At 37.5% G+C, this 18,589-nt stretch overlaps 2 protein-coding genes across 8 annotated transcripts in view; one reads left to right on the top strand and one right to left on the bottom strand.

Moving 5' to 3' along the window:
- The window catches only part of LOC121960380 (dnaJ homolog subfamily C member 13), a 40,226-nt gene extending 39,112 nt beyond the window's left edge, over positions 1 to 1,114 (bottom strand). For all 7 annotated transcript variants that reach the window (XM_042510041.1, XM_042510040.1, XM_042510042.1 and 4 more), the window contains exon 1: positions 963 to 1,114. The gene's annotated coding sequence lies outside the window, so the exon portion shown is untranslated. The remainder of the gene's footprint in view (positions 1 to 962) is intronic.
- A 4,123-nt stretch (positions 1,115 to 5,237) lies between these two features.
- On the top strand, positions 5,238 to 13,800 carry lztfl1 (leucine zipper transcription factor-like 1). Its single transcript, XM_042510496.1, has 10 exons — positions 5,238 to 5,511; positions 5,802 to 5,926; positions 7,280 to 7,474; positions 9,464 to 9,521; positions 10,498 to 10,569; positions 10,674 to 10,739; positions 10,841 to 10,918; positions 11,195 to 11,371; positions 11,875 to 11,978; positions 12,832 to 13,800. Exons 1-10 carry the CDS (start codon positions 5,509 to 5,511, stop codon positions 12,848 to 12,850), a joined length of 897 nt encoding a protein of 298 aa, XP_042366430.1. The 5' UTR covers positions 5,238 to 5,508; the 3' UTR covers positions 12,851 to 13,800.
- Positions 13,801 to 18,589: the final 4,789 nt, after the last annotated feature.

The raw sequence follows: 18,589 nt of genomic DNA, 5'->3' as shown, positions 1-18,589 counted from the left end.
GCCTTTTGTTTGGCTTAAGCCTGTTTCTACCTTGTTTCTCACAGCTGTTGAGAAGAAAAAAAACTATTTTCTTTGCAAGTACATAACAAATATGCTAAAGCATCAGCATGGGTGCAAGGGTCAAACGATCATATGCTATTACATCACTATATGACCCTTTTATTCTCTAGTTAAAATCACGATGAACATAAAACTACGATTATACCTGAGCTGACAGAAAACTGACCGATAAAAAACGTCTACAGGGGGGCATCTGGACAAACAGAATCACATCTGAATCTAAATAATTATTGTAGAAAGTCCTGACAAATCCAGAAACATAACATGCTGATTTCCTGCAATGTGGTTTTCCTCTTGAAGACGTGTTGCAATATCTTCCCTAAATTTACCAATTACATGAAGCAATCTCACCACCACGACGGGAACTTTACCCTTACTCTGCTTCATCTTGTATGGCTCTGTAATGATTACATGAGCCACTTGCTTGCAAAAATGTAAATCGCTTGCAGTTTGGTTTTTGGTTTTTTTTTTTGCACGTGACTACACAATTTCAGATACACGTTAAAACGGGTAGCTCTTAAGTCCATATGGGGATGTGCGCTGGGTCCCGATCTGTCAAGTAAATCCATGACAAGCAGCATTAACGTTACCTGGCTCTCAAGCGCTTAGCCAAACTCTGCTTCATTGCAGCGGGCCTACACGGTTAACTGTCCGGCTAAAAGCAAGCACGGCAGCGCCGTATTAGCGATGTTGACACTGCTGCTCCTCCTAACCAGAATAACACACACTTGAGACACCTGTGCTCTCAGCGTTTGTTTGCCAAAATGCAAAATTGGGGCTGTGGCAGGCTAATGTAGTTAGCCTGAAGCTAGAAGCTAACTAGCTTTAGCAGCGGGGTTCAATCAAGCAGACATGGAGAAGATGGCTTGGGGAGATTGGCAGGTGGTGGCGGGTGCGTTTACCTGTAAAAACGCTAACGGGTGTTAATGGTAGCCGTCCCTCAGCCCCCCACCCTCCTCTGCAAGCGGCTGGTGCTTCTCAGTTTTCCCTCTGTGATGCTGAAGGTGCTCAGTTGCGCCGTATTTCCCTCAGCAGCGCTCAGGACGCTGCCATATTCCTCATACCAAAAATCTACCACTGCGCATGCGCGAGGCCTGCCTGTCATGCGGCTGTCAGCTGATTGGTTTGTCGGGACGCGGAATTAACGAAACGCAGATCTGAGATCAGTTTGAGGCGATTTCCTTTGGTTTTTGTATTGATGCATACAGACGAAACTGACCTCGGAGCAGTTGATTGTGCGGGGCTCATGCTGACTGGGTTATGTGGTAGACTCTTGAGTTTCCTTTTGTGCTTTTGTTCTGCAGATTGTTTTCATACCACCTCTGTATGGTCTGAAGTGCAGTGGTACTTTTCAAGACGTTTTTAAAAAGATGTCTCGCTGACAAAGATTGATATATTACTCATTTTTAAAAAATCTCAGTGTCTCAGCTGATGAAAAGTACATAAAAGTTCACATTGTTCTCATTGTTCACAATGAATTTTACTTACTTTTTTACTTACATAGTTAACTTGATTATTATTTTATTCATTTGATATTCGTATTATTATTATTATTATCATAATCATCATCGTTATTATTTAATTTTTTAAATTATTATTATTGTTGTTATGATGATGATGATCATTATTATCAATAATAATAATAATGATAGAAACAGTAGTTGTAGTAGAATTAGTAGTGCTAGTAGTAGTTGTAATAGTATTTGCATTTTTAGTATTAACATTATTAGTATTATTGGTTTTAGGCTTGGGTGTAAAAGGCTACCATCCTGTAATATTTTTAAAGTGATACACACGTCTTGATTTGTACAGATGATGATTTCATTACTATAATTTTATATCTAGTTTTTTCATGACAATGATTTTGTCAAGTTATTGTATTGTAGTTATTGTATTAGCTCGTGTTTGTATTGATACATCTGGCCAAAACCGAACTTGGAGCAGTTGATACCACCTCTTATTGGTTTGATCTGCAGAGATACTTTTCAAGACATTTTTAAAATTTATCTCAGTGACAAAGATAGATATATTACTCATTTTTAAAAATCCCAGTTTCTTGGCTGATGAATATATATATATATATATTGCCCTTATGAAGCCCTTGTGAATCACTTCATGGCCTATGTCTATCAAAAGTGCTATACAAATAAATGTTACTTCATTATGCCATTAACTTGATTATGTCTGCATTCATTTGATGTGATTTAATTAGATTATTATTATTTGACTTGATCTTGATTTGCACTAATGATTATTTTATTTTAATCATTCTATTCCCTATTTTGTATTACAATTACTTTGTCAAGTTATCATATTAACTATTACTTTCTTTTGATTGTGTCTACTTTGAAAGGTGCCTGTGAATAAAATGTATTATTATTATTAGATACAGATTTTAAAACATGCATGACAACTGTTGAAAATTTGGCAAAAATTGTAAACTGACATAAAGTATTAGATTATGTAAACATTTCAGACCTTGCTATGTTTCTTTCTTTATTTATATATGTATTGTGCAAGTGTATTTATTTTTAAATTACTTTTATATTCTTAAATACATTTTACACAATTTGCGTAATGAAAATCATGAATGTGCATACTCCATGTGTTGAATGTTTTTTAAATAAAATTTGAGAAAAACAATGTGCTCATTTGAAACTAAAGTCACAGTTTCAAAACTAGCAAGGTTACACCACATATATTTTCCATGCACCATGGACTCACTTATGGACTCACCTAAGGACTATAGATTTTAATGTCATCTTGCTAAAATTGACTTTGTAAGTAATTTTGGGGAATTGATCTTATAAAATAGAAACTGAATTACACCTTTATTTGTATATTTACATCTCTCTGAATATTTTCTTCTTGGTAGCTTATAGGAGATAGAAAAAACACTTAAATGGCAATACAACTTTTTTTAATCAATTTATGTTTTACTTTTGTGGTTTCCATGTATCAGCAGTTTGCTTTGTTAAAAGACATACCTGAAAGATTAAGATTATTGTGCCCTCTAGGGTCACTGTTCTTCCAATGCAGCAACACCCCTGCAATTTACACCACCCAAAATGAAGACAAAGACCATGACAAATATCAACTAACCATACATATAGACACATAAGCCTACATAATTTAGTGCAGTCAAAATGGCAAAAAATGATTTAAAGGTCTTTCACTCATAAACAACACCCTCTTTGTAAAATTAATTTCCAGAGGCTCAACATTTACAGCAATGTGTCAAAAATTGCTGGCGGGCCCAAAACCGAATCAGATAGCAATTTAGATCTTCAACTCTTAGTATTTTCCTGCTCTTTAGCTCAGATTGAAAAAGTTCACTTAAAATGTGTTTTATATAGAAACACATTTGTATAAGCCCACAATGTTTTATTGTAAAGCTTTTCGTGCTTGATTGTTTATTATATACGTTACACTTTTGTGCTCTCATTTAATTACTTTCTTTGCATACTTTTACTCTTGCAGTGACTCACATTCTTCTACAGTCTAATATAGTTTTTTTAAGTAGTTCATAAAGCAGCTGCAGAAATGACATCAACACTCAGTAATCTGAGTTCTGCCAGAAGAGCTTTGTAAAGTAAGAGCTTTACAGTCAAACTGACCACTGTAGAAAAACAGCAGCCAAACAAAAACTGATTACTCGTAATACTTTACTCCTGTGTCAAATTGTAAGTGACTCACCGCGAATGAAGGTAAAGGGGAAACATCTTGGTCTGTGTGGCCGACTGATGTTGCACAGTGAACTTAAGCGAGGCAGCACCGACTGGTCACATTTTGAGGCATCTGATTAGGTGACCAGCCATGTGCTGCCTGTTAGTCTAATTTAATTACAGTTAGAGAGACATGAGGAAAAAAAAGTTCCTTTTTTTCTCTTAGCAACCTCCCTGACAAAACGGACAGTGATGTCCTTTTGGTTTCCGTGACATATCATAAGTAGACAGTGAAAACAAAGTTTTTATTTGGCTCATGTGGAGTCAAATTAGTTTAACTGATGGAGAGGACTCCATGATGAGTCCCATCAGTCAATCAATTGAAACATGTACAATGGAAAACTAATATCTGGGTAATGTGTTCTTAATATACAAATAAAAACATGGTTATTATCAACCATAGTACTTTCACTTCACGTCAATTGTCTTAATTTACCATGCCATTTGTCTCCAAATGTACTTAGTTACTATCCTTGTTATGTATTTTGAGACTTTGAGATCCCACTCTAAAGCTTTTGTGTGGAGCCATTAAATAAAACTGGGGCCATTTGCTAAAACATATGAATGCATGTTATGTACATGAAGGTGACACAGGTGAGTATGTGGGAGGGTAGATTCCCTCAGTGTAAAATGCTGATGAGGAGTCAAAACTAAGCCCAAATTTTCTCAGCACCTTTTTCTCTTCTGGCTCAATGCTGCCATCTACTGCCTAATACCAGAAATTGACACCAACAGCCAACCATTTGTTCCAATGCCCTAGAAAGAATAGTAAATAAATGCCATGTAACAAGCCTTAAAAAAACTGAAACCTGCATATTAGTTTAATTTCTTTCAAAAACATGTAAAGAAGGTAATGAGCTACTAAAAGAGAAATGATGCAAAATTTAGCAATAAATTTAAAAAAAGTACAAGACAATTACCTGAATTTAGTAAAATAAATAAATAAGTTATATATATATACACATACACATATATATATATATATATATATACATATATATATATATATATATATATATATATATATATATATATATATATATATATATATATATATATACACACACACACACACACAGAACAAAGTGTTTTATGTAGTGCAGTGGAGTGCTTTGGTATAAATAGGTCTATTTTGAACACTAATTTGCAAGACCAATGATAACATTTCAGATTCAGAGAAATTTAACCATGAAACAATGAAACAGTAGGCTGAACACATCTAAAAAGAATAAAGATTTGCACTGTATTATTTATTATTATTTATTAGCTAAAAAAAACAAAAAATGGTATTTTCATTTATACGTGATTTTGCCAATGATACTTTGCTGTTTTATTAATTATTAAATATTTTAGTAGTCGTTAGACCGTGTAACTTAGTTTCACGTTGTACGTAGCGCCGCTGAACGCACCCCCGTAACCAAGGCAATGACGCTATTCTCCGTTACCAAGGCATTCTCAAGGCAAACACTAGCCGGACAGCTAGGCTAGCAAATCTGCCAGATAATCTTATAGCTATGATATAAGCCTCGTTTGGCCTCTTTATCGACTTGAACTATAAGTACAAAACAGTTTACTAGAGCCCTCGACTCCTGCATTTTACTATTAGCTTCTAGTTTGTTCGCTGCGAGGCCTAAATTAGAGGCTGAAACACCCATTTTTCCTCTGGATCTTCAGTGTACAAGCTAGCTAACTTAGAGACGTTAACGCTAGCTGTACAGCCACCATGGTAAGTAGCTGCGATCATTTGCTGTTTATGTGTAGACAGGCCACCTGTTTGCTGTCAGAGGTTAGCACGTTGATAATCTCGCTTTGTTTTATTCAGATACGAGTTAGCAAGCATCTCCAGACGTTTATGTGCAAGCTCATGTGAATAGGCCGTCAGCTATTAGCAGGGGGAAATCCTCTTCAAGTTAGCCATTAAGCTAGTTGTGGTTTCCATTCCAGCCTGTCTCTTTCTTTCTGTCCATTTTTGGTAACGATTTCTTAACATGTGTCTCTCTCCTTGTTTCCATATAGGCTGAATTTGGGTTTAATGAACACCATCAGAATGAAGTCATCAATTACATGCGGTTTGCACGTTCAAAGAGGGTCCTGAGACTAAAGACTATTGACTCATGCTTTGAAGAGCTCAAAGATAGCAGGTGATTGGTCGTGGTTAAGGTTTTGGAATTATTATGTGTATATAAATTCAGCTTAAATGTATTTAACATACCCCCAGTTTGGAGAAGCAGGCTGACTCTAACACAGAAGCTAAGCAATGCACAGCTGTGGATTGGGGCCAGCAACAATATGTATTTTAGGCCCCTAATAAAAGTCCCATCTAAAAAAAAAAAAAAAAATCTGTATCAGTTTAAGTGTATTCTATATTAAGAATAATTCCACCACTTTACTTTTCTGTCACATCAGACTCACACTGGACATGGAAGTGCTGCAAAGTGCACCGATTTCCCATCGAGCACTGCCTGCTTCCTTTTGGCTCCCGTGTTTAGCAATCTGACTGTTCACACTGGACGTGCAAAGAATCTCAGGGCTCACAATCTGCACGTGCTGCAAGTAAATCTCGCAGATTAACAAACTGAGAATTGTGTTGTTATATCACTCTCTTCAAAGCCAGACTATATTGAGGAAAGTAAGTGATGAACACAGGAGCCACTGGTCTACTGGCTTTGAATAGTTATTTTGTTTGTGTTATTGTGTGACTTTGGCATTTAAAACGTTTAGATGAAATTCACACAATAACACAAACTAACAAGCTGATTGAGGTAGCGGTAGACCAGCAGCGTGTTCAGTGAGCTTAAATTACTGTTTTGGTCTATGGAGTTGAGTGAAGCTGTAACAGCTGGTTGTCTGACAGAAAGGATAAAAGGTGAAAATACTCTTATTGCAGCGTACACATAAACTGATACTGAGTTTTCAGTTGGCTTCAATATGTTTCATTTAATTTATTTTCTTTTATTTATAAGGACAAAATACATTCATTAACATTTCTGTAAATGTGCCAGCGTTAGCATCAGTCTCATTTTCAACTGCAGTCCTTTGCAAGATGTTTTGAAACCTGTAAAATGCTAAAATTCACAGAACAGCAGCAGCAGGACACCATAAGGACAGCAACAGATACAACAAACAGGAACTCCCAAGACAGAACACAAGCTATGCAAAGTGACAAGAAACAGTACAAAAGTGTAAAACAATGACACAGCAGCAACATATAGCGTTTTAGCACAAGTAGTTATGCACACAGCATGAAGCAACGACACATCCGCAGCAGTACATCTCTTAGCTCTCATGTTGGACTCCAGCCTGCTTCTTCAAACTGGGGACAAAGCCAACTGCTGCCTACTGTATGTTATTCACTGACTATGAATAAGTAGCCCATACAGTCCCACTTCCAAAAATCTGAACTGTCCCTTTAAGAGAAGGCTATAAAGGCTATAATACAACAATTAAGTGGCTGTCAGTTCACATGTATCTGTAATGTATGTTTCTCTGTGAAGGCTGGTGGAGGAAACCTTCACAGTGGACGAGGTGAAAGAAATGCTGGATGGGCTGCAGGCGGTGGTGCGTGGGGAGGTGGAGATGGAGCTCATTAACACAGCCCACACTAATGTGCTGCTGCTCAGGCAGCTCTTCTCGCAGGCTGAGAAGTTTTACCTTCGACTGCAGAGTGATATCTCAGAGCTGGAGAACAGGTGAGCAGTGAGGGAGGAAGCTGATTCCGACTTCCTGTTAATACAGCAAGCAAATGTTTGACAAAAGGTGACTCAATTTAAATGATTTAAAATGATGTGACAGTTCAAGGTCAAACAGTGTGCCACACCAAGGTAAGATGTGAGTTAGGCCTCTAAAAAACACACAATACACTTTCCTGTTCATGAGAAAAACTCCTTCAATTTGTACCACTTCCTCCTCAGTACTGCTTAGGTTTAGATCTTATGTGTGTTACAGTGTGTGTGCCAGGCAAAAAGGTCACTGCGCAACCACATGCTCGCATGCACAATGTGAATTTAACCCTTTTTTCCCCCATTACAATGGTTTCCTTTGTGCAGTGGCGTTAGCCCAAAAACCACAACTTCTGTTATCTTCGCACTATAAACCTTATGTCAGTTCATCATATTTATAAAAAAATATATATTTTGAGACTTCTGCCATCAGCTGAGTACAATAGAGTGATACATGATTATGAAAATTAAAAAAATTAAGTTATGAATTTAAAGAACACAACAGCAATATGAGTGTGTAAAACAGCGACAATAACCCCAGAAACAACATCCTGTTTGTTTTTTTATGATAATTTGTGGGGGACGATGCCAAGTTGATATTAATTTTTCACTCTCAATGAATATTAGCGGCTCATGTTTTACGACTGCATTCTTTTAGGCGGTAAAGTCGCACAAAGCTTGTGGCGTCGTGTGATAACATAAAAATTCTATACAGAAAAACAATCATTTAAAGCTCTAAAAGTCCTGAAAGGTGATATTATCTAGAAGAAACAAGTTATTAAATTGTGTGCAGTAGACAAAACCATATCACCATTTGGGACACTGGGGGCTCTGTAGAATTACTTAAAAGGCCGTTCTTGCTTTTGTAGCTAAGCAGGGATACTGAGAGAGCCTCTTCGTATTACAGGCCTGAAAGGAGCAATGCGGGCATGTATCTATGATACCAGCAATAAAGATTAATCATATTTAAACTGTTGTCAGAGTGTACTTGGCACTCTTGACATTCTGACAAGGACATATTAAGGCTTTTTGGCACAAATATTGCCAGGTCTTAGAGCACAGAGGTTATAAGAGAGATCGACATAACTCAAAATTTAAAGGACTCTGTTCTGAAATTGCACGTGAATTGCAGCTGTTTATATTTTGTTTATTTAAAAGTCAAACCAAAGCACAATGCACATGCCACCCTGTTCCTCTTTTTGTGAGTGAGATTGAGGAAGCTAGTGCTTCCCATGTGCACCACCTTCACATTATCTGATCTGATCTTTAGTATCGGAGCAAAAGGTCATAAAATTCACATTTTGGCAGCTAATGGCTCTTAAAACGTCATGAACTCACTACATTGCAAAGCTCCACAGTACATGCACACAAGTTTGAAAGTCTACGATATTCAGATAAACCAGTGACCTCTGCAACCTTATACTTTGTTAAAAAAACGAGTGTGTTTTGGAGAAGTCTTGTGCTTGCAGTGCACACAGTGGTGGGCGGATAAATAAACCCTAAAGTTGTTTTTTTTTTTCTTGTCAGGGCTCAGCCCAAAAGTACGTGACTGATTCGGTATCTAAAGCAAGGAACACGCCCCATGTCACAGTCTACGTGTGTTAAGCTGCTTTTTAAAAACCACATTTAAGCTTTTTCAGAGAGCTGTTCTGCTCACCACACACATATATCTTAAAACATAAGCTGCATCAAGAACCAGGGTGTTCTTCCTTGCCAAAGATAAACAACTGCCAGAATATGAGGTTATTGTTGTGTCAAAAAACATTGCGGTGGGAAGCTGAACGCTGTGCGAAGAGACTGTACAAATGATTAGATCAGTTACACTAAGAGTTGCTCACAAGATGTTGTCATTAACTTGACGTATAGATAAAATTTATAAATATAGATAATACTCAAAAGATTTCAAGCTTTTTTGTATCCGAAATTCGTCCATTTCTTCTGTCTTCTCTGCCCGTATAGGGAGCTGTTGGAACAAGTGGCTGAATTTGAGAAGACTGACTTTAAAAGCACTGATAAGGTGAGTATAATGTGCAGCTCACGTCGAGCTCCAAACATCGCCATAATGTCATTAATCATGTGTTCAAAGGATATTCACCCCCAAATGAAATTCGGTAGTTTAGGAGCAGCGGGGCATTCCTGTGCATTTTTAAAGTCGTTTTATGTGTCGGATTACCTACCCTTCACACGTAGAAGTCACGCATCACTGAGGTCGACGTGTGGTTTCACAATTCACGGTTTAAGAAAAACAAATCAGCTTTGTAATGCAACACTCTGCTCTGTCACGGATTCAGCTATTCACACCTCTCCTCAGAAATCAGACCAATAAAAACATGTTTTATACTCAACTGCGCACAGTTAAAAAAAAAGATATAGCCACATTTTATGCCTCAGCGCCAGCGAAATATGTGACCCGAGGCATTGTGTTTTTTTGTTGTCCATCCCATTCTCTCCAACGCAATATCTCAAGGACGTCTTGAGTGAATTTCTGCAAATCAGGCACAAACATCCACTTGGACTGAAGGATGGACACATTAGAAATTGGTGGTCAAAGGTCAAAGGTCACTGTGACTTCTCAAAATATGTTTTGGCCGTTCAAGAATCCTCATGCTAATTAGGACAAAATTTCACACAAATATCTAAAAGGATAAAATAATTTTAGATCCAAAAAGCTCAAAGATTAATTTCACTGTTACATCATAATGTTCTGGAAAACCACTTTTCTAACATCATAACTCTGGAACAGAGGGACAGATATTTGATCACACACTGAACTGTGACACTAATCTTTGGTGCTCACGTTGAAACTGTGCTGATTGTATAGATCTTCTGTGCTGCTGGGTCGTCGATGTGTCTAAAGCATTTATGTTATCACAGACTGTAAACTGTAACTGCAACTTGACGGGTTTACAGAGGCATACAGCCGCAAGACGGTAATACAAGTTTAGACACAGAAATAAGAACTTTTCTGTCTAAAGTGTTTACTTCATCCCCAGATAAACCAGGAAACAAGCAAACCCAAGCTAGCACCACTGAATGAAGGCGGGGTGTCTGAACTTCTTAACAAGGTAAAGAAACATATCGCATGAGCCGCATACACAGGTTGATTGTGGAAAGTTGTGCCCTCATGATCATATTCAGGCAATAATACCTGTCTTTAATATTTCTCCAGGAGATCGCGAGACTACAGGAGGAAAACGATAAACTCAAAGCCAGGCTGCGCACTTTAGAATCTCAGGTTTGACGACAAGCCACACAGCACCTTTTTTTTTTTTTTTTACAAAAAAAAGAAATCACCCTCTTATTAGGTTGTTAAAACTCTTCTCTGATTGTTTTTAGGCAATGAGTGCTCTGGATGAGAGAAGCAAAGCAGAGAGAGCTCTGAAAGACCTTCAGAAGGTGCAAGGTGAACAGCAGGTACTGTTAGAAAGTTATGCGTACAAATTAGCACCATCGTGTTGTGTGTCATTTTGAGTTTGCTTTTTATTTTACTTCTTTTGTTTAATTTCTATTTTGTCGCGTCTGTCATTTTGTTTTATCGGCTAACTTGGACCTCACATGGTATGTATCCTGCTGAACAAAGTTTTGCTTTTGTCTGTCGCTGTCTATAGTTTAGATTTCGCATTAATAGCAATAACTGCCCTTTAACCCATCTGAACTTGTGTTTTTTGTACTTTTTATTCTCCCTTCAAGCTTGCTGCCAAATCACAGGAGATCAGCAGTCTCGAGGACACAGTGGCAGCGCTGAGGGAGGACTATGAAAGGTCTCTCAGTGCCAACACGGCCTCCAAGAAGGATCTGCAGGAGAACCTGATCTCCGCCAAACATGAGCTCCTGCGAGTGCAGGAGCAGCTGTCCTTGGCAGAGAAGGTACATCACTGTGACGTTTACCTGCAACTGACACTAACCAGCATCTGAAGTTAACATTACAAGCGTTGATCAAATATGTTTGTGGCAGAAAAACGTGCTGTACCGCCCAATAATTGGGACAGTTGGTGTGGGTGTATTGTTTTTATTTATTTATCTTTTATTATTATTATTTGTCTTCATTTATTTTACCATTTTTATTTTTATTTTATTTTATTTGTAGTTTTATTGCTTCTGTTGTTATTGTTTTTGGTCTACTTCTTTGTATTATTTTATATTGACTTTTTACGTCTTGCGTTGTCTGTCTTCTTGTTTTAATTTCATCCATCTCTACCATAGTTTCATCTCACTTGTGTTCATTAGGACTGTTTGGCTTTCTGTTTGCATCACTGTCTATGCATCCCATGTCTGCTTTTTTTGTCAAAAACTCTGTTTTTAAAGGTGCTATATAAATATAAGTAATTATTATTGATTTCATTTGTTTTGCATGTGTTTTTGGTGTGCAGGAGTTGGACAAGAAGTTCCAGCAAACTGCGGCCTATCGCAACATGAAGGAGATCTTGACCAAGAAAAATGAGCAGATCAAAGAAATCAGGAAACGATTGCAGAGGTGAGCAGTTAGTAAGAGTAAAACAATGCAATTATCAGAAATGTGCCATACGTAGCGAGGAATGGCTGACCTCAAAAAACAACCTGCATAAAAGAGGTGGATGTAGCCTCTGAGTCTGAAAACTGAAAAACTGCTTGTAAACTGAAACTGCTTGTAAAGCTCAGAGACCTGACATAGAAACCATCATTTTGCTGCAGACGTGCATGTTTTAGGATGTGAGAATGATTGTGCCCTGATAATTTTATTGCTGCGATTTTGCACAAGTTTGTGATTCATCATGATTAGGTGGGGTTGGATATGGGGATGATTATGTTTGTTGATCTGGTGTTTTTCACTCCGTTTCCATCAAATTCGGTCATTAATTTATTGGTTCCACCTACCTACCGACCCACTGGGACTACGGGCGGACAATGGGAATTTTGCTTAAACCTGGTACAATGCATCTCTCCTTGTTTTATATCAGGTTAATGTTTTATTGTGCACTGTCTCTGTCTAAATTAAAAAATTACATAACATTACGTTACACCTTCACATGAGCCGTGTTCCCGGCTTCTCAGTCATATCCATCCCTAACTTCATCCACCACTACACCCTCTTGCCCAAATTTGGCCACTTCGGGCTCCGAAAAAACAAAACAATGAAGATGGCAAAATGCCACATTAAAGCATCACAGTGGCTACATCTGCTTCTTTCATACAGTCTTTGAGAAAATACAAAAAAACAATGAAATGTTATGGAAAACATTGGCCGAGTTGAATCTTTTTTTTTTTTTTTTACATGTAAAACTGTCTTTCTTTCAAATATGTTTGTCTAATTTCATGTTTGTAAAGCTGGTATTGTGTGTCTGTTTCAGATATGAGCCCAATGAATGAGTTGCGCCCGAGACAGCTGATTAAACAGGTGTCCAGAGGGTGAGACAGGACCAAAATTTACGACTGTGGTTTGGACAAGTAACCACCAGTTCCACTGCTGTAAGACATAAGAGACAGAGAAGAGCACTTCCACGAGGAGTTGCTTATTCATGCTTTATCTGGTATCTTCAGTAGTTATTGGCTTTAGTAAAGAGTGTGTGTGGGGGGGGGGGGGGGGGTCGCACGTACACGCAACTGATCACACTAATGAAGTAGTGACGAACGATAGCCTTCTTCAGCTGTGCTTCTTTTCTACGTCTCGGTTACAGTAGCTCGCAGACTTCCCTCAGTGCTCTATGCAACTCCGATCACGTCCCTGTTTGAAGAGGCCTTGTCCGTCTGCTGAATTGGACAGATCAGCACTGTCTGCCTGAAGCGTTGCAGTCCTATCTATCAGATGGTTATAGGTGATATTTAGCTTTCTTGATAATTGATTAGAGATATTTTTGCTGATCAGTCCTAATTTTAGCAGCCCTCTTTTTTTAAAGTCCAAACATTTTTTAGTTAGGCCGAAGCTTCAGAGTAATATTTCCTGACCTTCTGGGGTCAACCCTGCTTTAATTTAAGACTAAACTGCATTTTACATTAATATATTTCCAATGATCTGACATTCTGTGAAAGTCTCATCATCGAAAATATACCAAAAAGTTTTTGCATTTGTTTTTTTCTGCTTTTGTGTATTGAATGACGCGGATAGTGACCTAGAATGATTTCCCGACTTCCCTAAACGAAGGGCATAGAATATTTTTGTCTGGAATCGGTGTACTTTTGGTATTGCTGTGGGTGATGGAGTGTAAGATTTAAAACAACTGAATATACTATACATGATGTTCATGAAGCAATGCTCTTGTAGAGTATGATACATCTACCCTAAATTACACTAGATGTGCATTTGTTTGTATTGTGCAAAGTATGGGGTAATAAAAGCTGTTAACAAACACATGCGGTCTTTGTGCGTGGTCGTTATCATTTTATTTCAAATTTGCTTTAAGTTAAGCACATATTTTATCATCTGAACATCAAAAATGTTTTTTTTTTATTAAGATTTTATTCTATTATTTTACTTGTACTGTGCTGGCCTCATGAAATTATCAGGCAGAAAGTTCAATATGCAAAGTGAAGGACTGAAACATCTCCAAATTGTCTCCCTCCCCTGGCTCACTGCATGCTGGGAAAGGCTTTTGGATGTTGTTATTCTGATAAGGTAGAAGAATTCAAATGATACATGATTTAATAATGATAGACGTAAGAGTGATTGAACATCACTGTGTCTGGAACTGACTGATTCAACAGGGGGGCGCCAGACTATAATAACGCACACATCTCTAAAATATATACTCCTCTCCAAAGCCATAAAAAGCTGTAAACTCAAATTTATATGGGAATGGATGAGCTCAGTGGTCAAATTTGGCATCAGTTAAAGCAATAACTGTTGACAAATATATGTATTCAAGAGGATGTGGAAGATTCAATGAGCTGTTGTCAAATTGCACCACCACTGGGGGAATGTCCAGAAAATTACATTTACAATAATAGTAATTTTCTATAAAAAAAAAATATAGAGATCAAAAATCACAACAGCTCATTGAATCTTCCACATCCTCTTGAATACATATATTTGTCAACAGTTATTGCTTTAACTGATGCCAAATTTGACCACTGAGCTCATCCATTCCCATATAAATTTGAAAAGCCACTTAGTTTATGGTAATATATGTGAACCTTAATTATAGGCGAATTTATTTGATGTGCGATTTTTAGAGAGACCTGTATTGATGGACAGAAAACTATATATATAGTTATATATATTATAATTCAAACTACTTTGCTCCGGTTTGCATGCAAAATAAGGCATCATTAAGTGCTTTAAATGACTAATGAAGAGCCAACAAAAGCAAGTAGTTTATGGTAAATATGTGTACCTTAATATAAAAATACTTTGATGGCATTTTTTTCCTTTTTTGGACAGGACGTGTGTAAAGAGAGAAAACAGAAGCACCTCATTGTAGTGGCAGAAAGCCGTCACCAGTCAGTCAAACATCAACTCTTTTGTTGTTTTCAGTGAAACTCTTAAAGCCACGGCCTGTCTTGACGTAAACCTGCGGTGTGTTTTTTTTTTTAAATGTACCCATTTCCTGCAATTTGATTTAATCGCTATCTCAAATAGGCTCTGTATAATGTGAACATTTGTGTGTCTTTGTCTTACTGGCTTCGGGCTTGAGTCAGCATATTCTCTCATCAGAGATATCAGTTCACATGCAAATCATGCTCAAGACTAGAATTATTACTTTGTGGTCGTTTGTCTCCATGCATGTCAAGTTGCACTTTAAATTTACATCCATGTCTGTGAAAACATAGCTGCTTCACGCACATCACCCCAGCAACACAGAATATTTATACAATCAGAACAATTTCAAGGTGGATACCCAAAATCAGTGTCACCAATTCAGTATCAGACCAAAAGTCTCCCCTTCTGTTCCTGAGTGAACGTTTGTGCCAAATTAAAAAAATAAATGAATAAAATCTCTCAAGGTGTTCTTGAAAAAAGGCAGTGTTGCTATGGCTGTATTTGTTGCATGCTAGCCCATCAGGACCAAAAACCTCATAAATTTTAATTAATTTGTGTCAAAAATACATAAGGCCATGACTAGGGTGCATACATTTTTAAGCGGAGCTGTTATGACAGTATATTAAGTGGTTTTGTATAACTTGATGCAGAATCAGAGCGACCAATTCAGTAAAATAAAACAAAACAGTCACAATGTGATTTTTAAAAAAAAATTTAATGCATTTAGTCACTTCATTTGCCTCCTGAGCTGTTTCAAGCTTCTCTAGAGAAGCACCTCATTGTTTTTGCCTTGGTTTGATTTAGTGGCAGAAAGCCATCACCAGTCAGTCAACCATCAACTCTCTTGTTGTTTTCAGTGAAACTCTTAAAGCCACAGCCTGTCTTGATGTAAACCTGTGGTGGTTTGCATGGTGTACTTTTCTACTGGTAGCTGCAAAAAAAAAGGGGCGTGGGTAAAATGCCTCTAAAATGCTAATTAGAAAAAACATGTTGATGGCATACAACACTAAAAACAGAATTAAAGAATTTAAAAAAAATTTGTTCTGCTGTCGAAACTTAAAAGATAAAAGGTGACGTATGTATGAAAATGTGGTTAAACTCTTATCCACCAAAATAAAAATCAGGGTAAAAGTTTATTATTTTGCATTTGTGTGCTTATGCGTGTGAATTTACATAAGCGTGTGTGCATCTGTTTTCTATTAGTAGCAGCTGAAGGGAAACTGTCACAGGAAATTTGCTGATGATTTCAGATAAACGATGCAAATGCTGAGCAGTTGTGTATCAGTGCATGAAATAAATCACAGCTAGCAGGTACACAGGAAGTGGTAGTGACTGTCTCTCGGTACCAAACTCAACCTCCTGGCTGCTGACAGTAGTGACGGTAACAGTACTTTCCCACAATATGGGGCAACTGTTAATACATGTCATGTACCCGTTCACAGTAGCTTCCTGCTCACAGACGAGGCATCAAAGGGGTTTTCTCGGTTTCACTAGCAAGACAAAAGCTTCTATTTGATTGGTTTTTCTCCAGAATCACCGAGCAGACTTTCGCTTGCAAGAAATAACACCAAATTTCTGGATTCAGGGTGACGTCCACAAAGCTGAATTATGTTCACGAACAATGATGGTGTGATTCTGAAAAGAACAACAGATAGCTTTAAGCTTTTGGTTTTCATTAAAAATGTGTATTGTGTTGCCAAAAACTGCTGTGTCCTTGGGTTTAAATATTTATATCAATTTATATCAGTATCACACAGCTTTATGAAGACAGCAGAAACAGACTATTAAGTACAAAGCGGTACTTATTTACTTAAAGTGAGACTATGTACCCACTTGAGTGACAGGCTGTCTGCGAGGTCTTGCTAAGTCTGCGATTCAGATCCACCAGCTCCGACCTCTCGTCTGAATATGGTCATATTTGGCTCCAAAAGCCCAAGATAGTAACGGCCAAAATGCAGTGCTCAAGGTTTTAAATGGCAGTCCACAAACTGATGGTTGATGTCACGAAAGCTATGTCCATTATTAATACAGTCTGTGGTTGACATGAGTGAGGCAAACTTGGGTACGGCCCATTTTCTGGACCTTTTCAGAGGTCCAGCCATTTCCTGTGGGCGGGCCTGCAGCTACCCTTTAAAAAAATTACTACACTCTCCTCCACTTACAAATGAAATATTGAATTCATAAGCAATAAAAACTAGCCTAGCTGAGTTCAGCAGACTTAGCGGTCAGTGGCTACAGCCTTGCTTTGTCTGGTTTGACCAGCAGCTTATGACCACTAATGTAAGCAAACCACAAATACATATAGCTATAAAACTGACTTTATGGTTCTTCTCTTTACGTGCTGTTAGTACTCTGTGTTTTACCATTGACCACATCAAATACATGTCTTACAAACACAATGGTTCACAACATAATCCAAATTCTGCTCAAAAACTCAGCAATTCAAATAGAAATTCCTGCAATCCATAAACAACTGGGGGTACATAACAATTGCATATGGAAATAAATATTTAAAGAAATAAAGGAGAAACTGAAACAACCATGCTTTGTGACTTTGGCATTTGACTACTGTCAAACGTCCGGACCAGAAGGCCTCGACTTTCTCCATGTGACAGGGTAATGCCAGTCTGGACATGGTGATGAAAGTTATAAGAGGTTATGTGAGTTCTCAGCGGGGCTTCACATCACTTTATAATCTACCACTTACAGAAAGGTGGGGCTGATCAAAACAGATGTCGGAAGCACATTTGAGTCATTGCAGAATGATTTCTCAAGCTGTTTGTGTTTATCTTGTTGATTAAGATCATTTTCCTCTGAAATAGTTTATCTACAACATGTGTTTCTACAAATTATGCAACACTAAAGCTGGTTTCTGCATCATTCTATGTCTATAGTGAAGTACTATAAGAATTAGATTACCATGTAACACCTGATCAAACCTGATAAAAAAAACCGCCGAATGAGTTGTGTCTGTTGTTTGTGGTGATACAAAAATATGTGTTGAAAAGTGCAATCATTATCAACACAAAAGGCCTTTTTAAACCCTTTGAAACCTGAGCACATTTGCTTGATTTCTTTCAAAAATGGGGAAAAGAGCAATGAGCAAAGAAAGAAGTAATGAGCTAAATATTAGTAAAAAGTACACAAAATATGCCTGGAATTTGTAAAAGACATGAAAATGAAAGAAAAATTTAAAAAAAAACTAACATATTTTCGAATATGTAATTATTTGTTATAAAACCAAGCTTTTTTAAAAGTAATTTTCTAAATATACTCAATTCCTACAATTTGTGAAAAATGTATTAGCAGCACAAGGAAAGTGATGTCCCTCCAGATTTCAGGCATTTTTTTCCTTTTTTTGTACAGGATGTGTGTAAAGAGAGAAAAAAGAAGCACCTCATTGTAGTGGCAGAAAGCCGTCACCAGTCGGTCAAACATTAACTCTCTTGTTGTTTTCAGTGAAACTCTTAAAGCCACAGCCTGTCTTGACGTAAACCTGTGGTGTTTAAAAGTCTTTAAACGTGTTTTTTATATGGGGAGGAAACTCATGTCAACATAAAACACACACACACACACACACACCACAAAGAAGGACCTGATCGAGACACTGTGCTGAGATACCTCAGTTTGAC

The sequence above is a fragment of the Plectropomus leopardus genome, chromosome 21 (genome assembly GCF_008729295.1).
Source record: "Plectropomus leopardus isolate mb chromosome 21, YSFRI_Pleo_2.0, whole genome shotgun sequence".
NCBI lineage: Eukaryota > Metazoa > Chordata > Actinopteri > Perciformes > Serranidae > Plectropomus > Plectropomus leopardus.
Note: the sequence above shows the minus strand (reverse complement) of the source record. Positions and strands in the feature narration are given on the sequence as shown.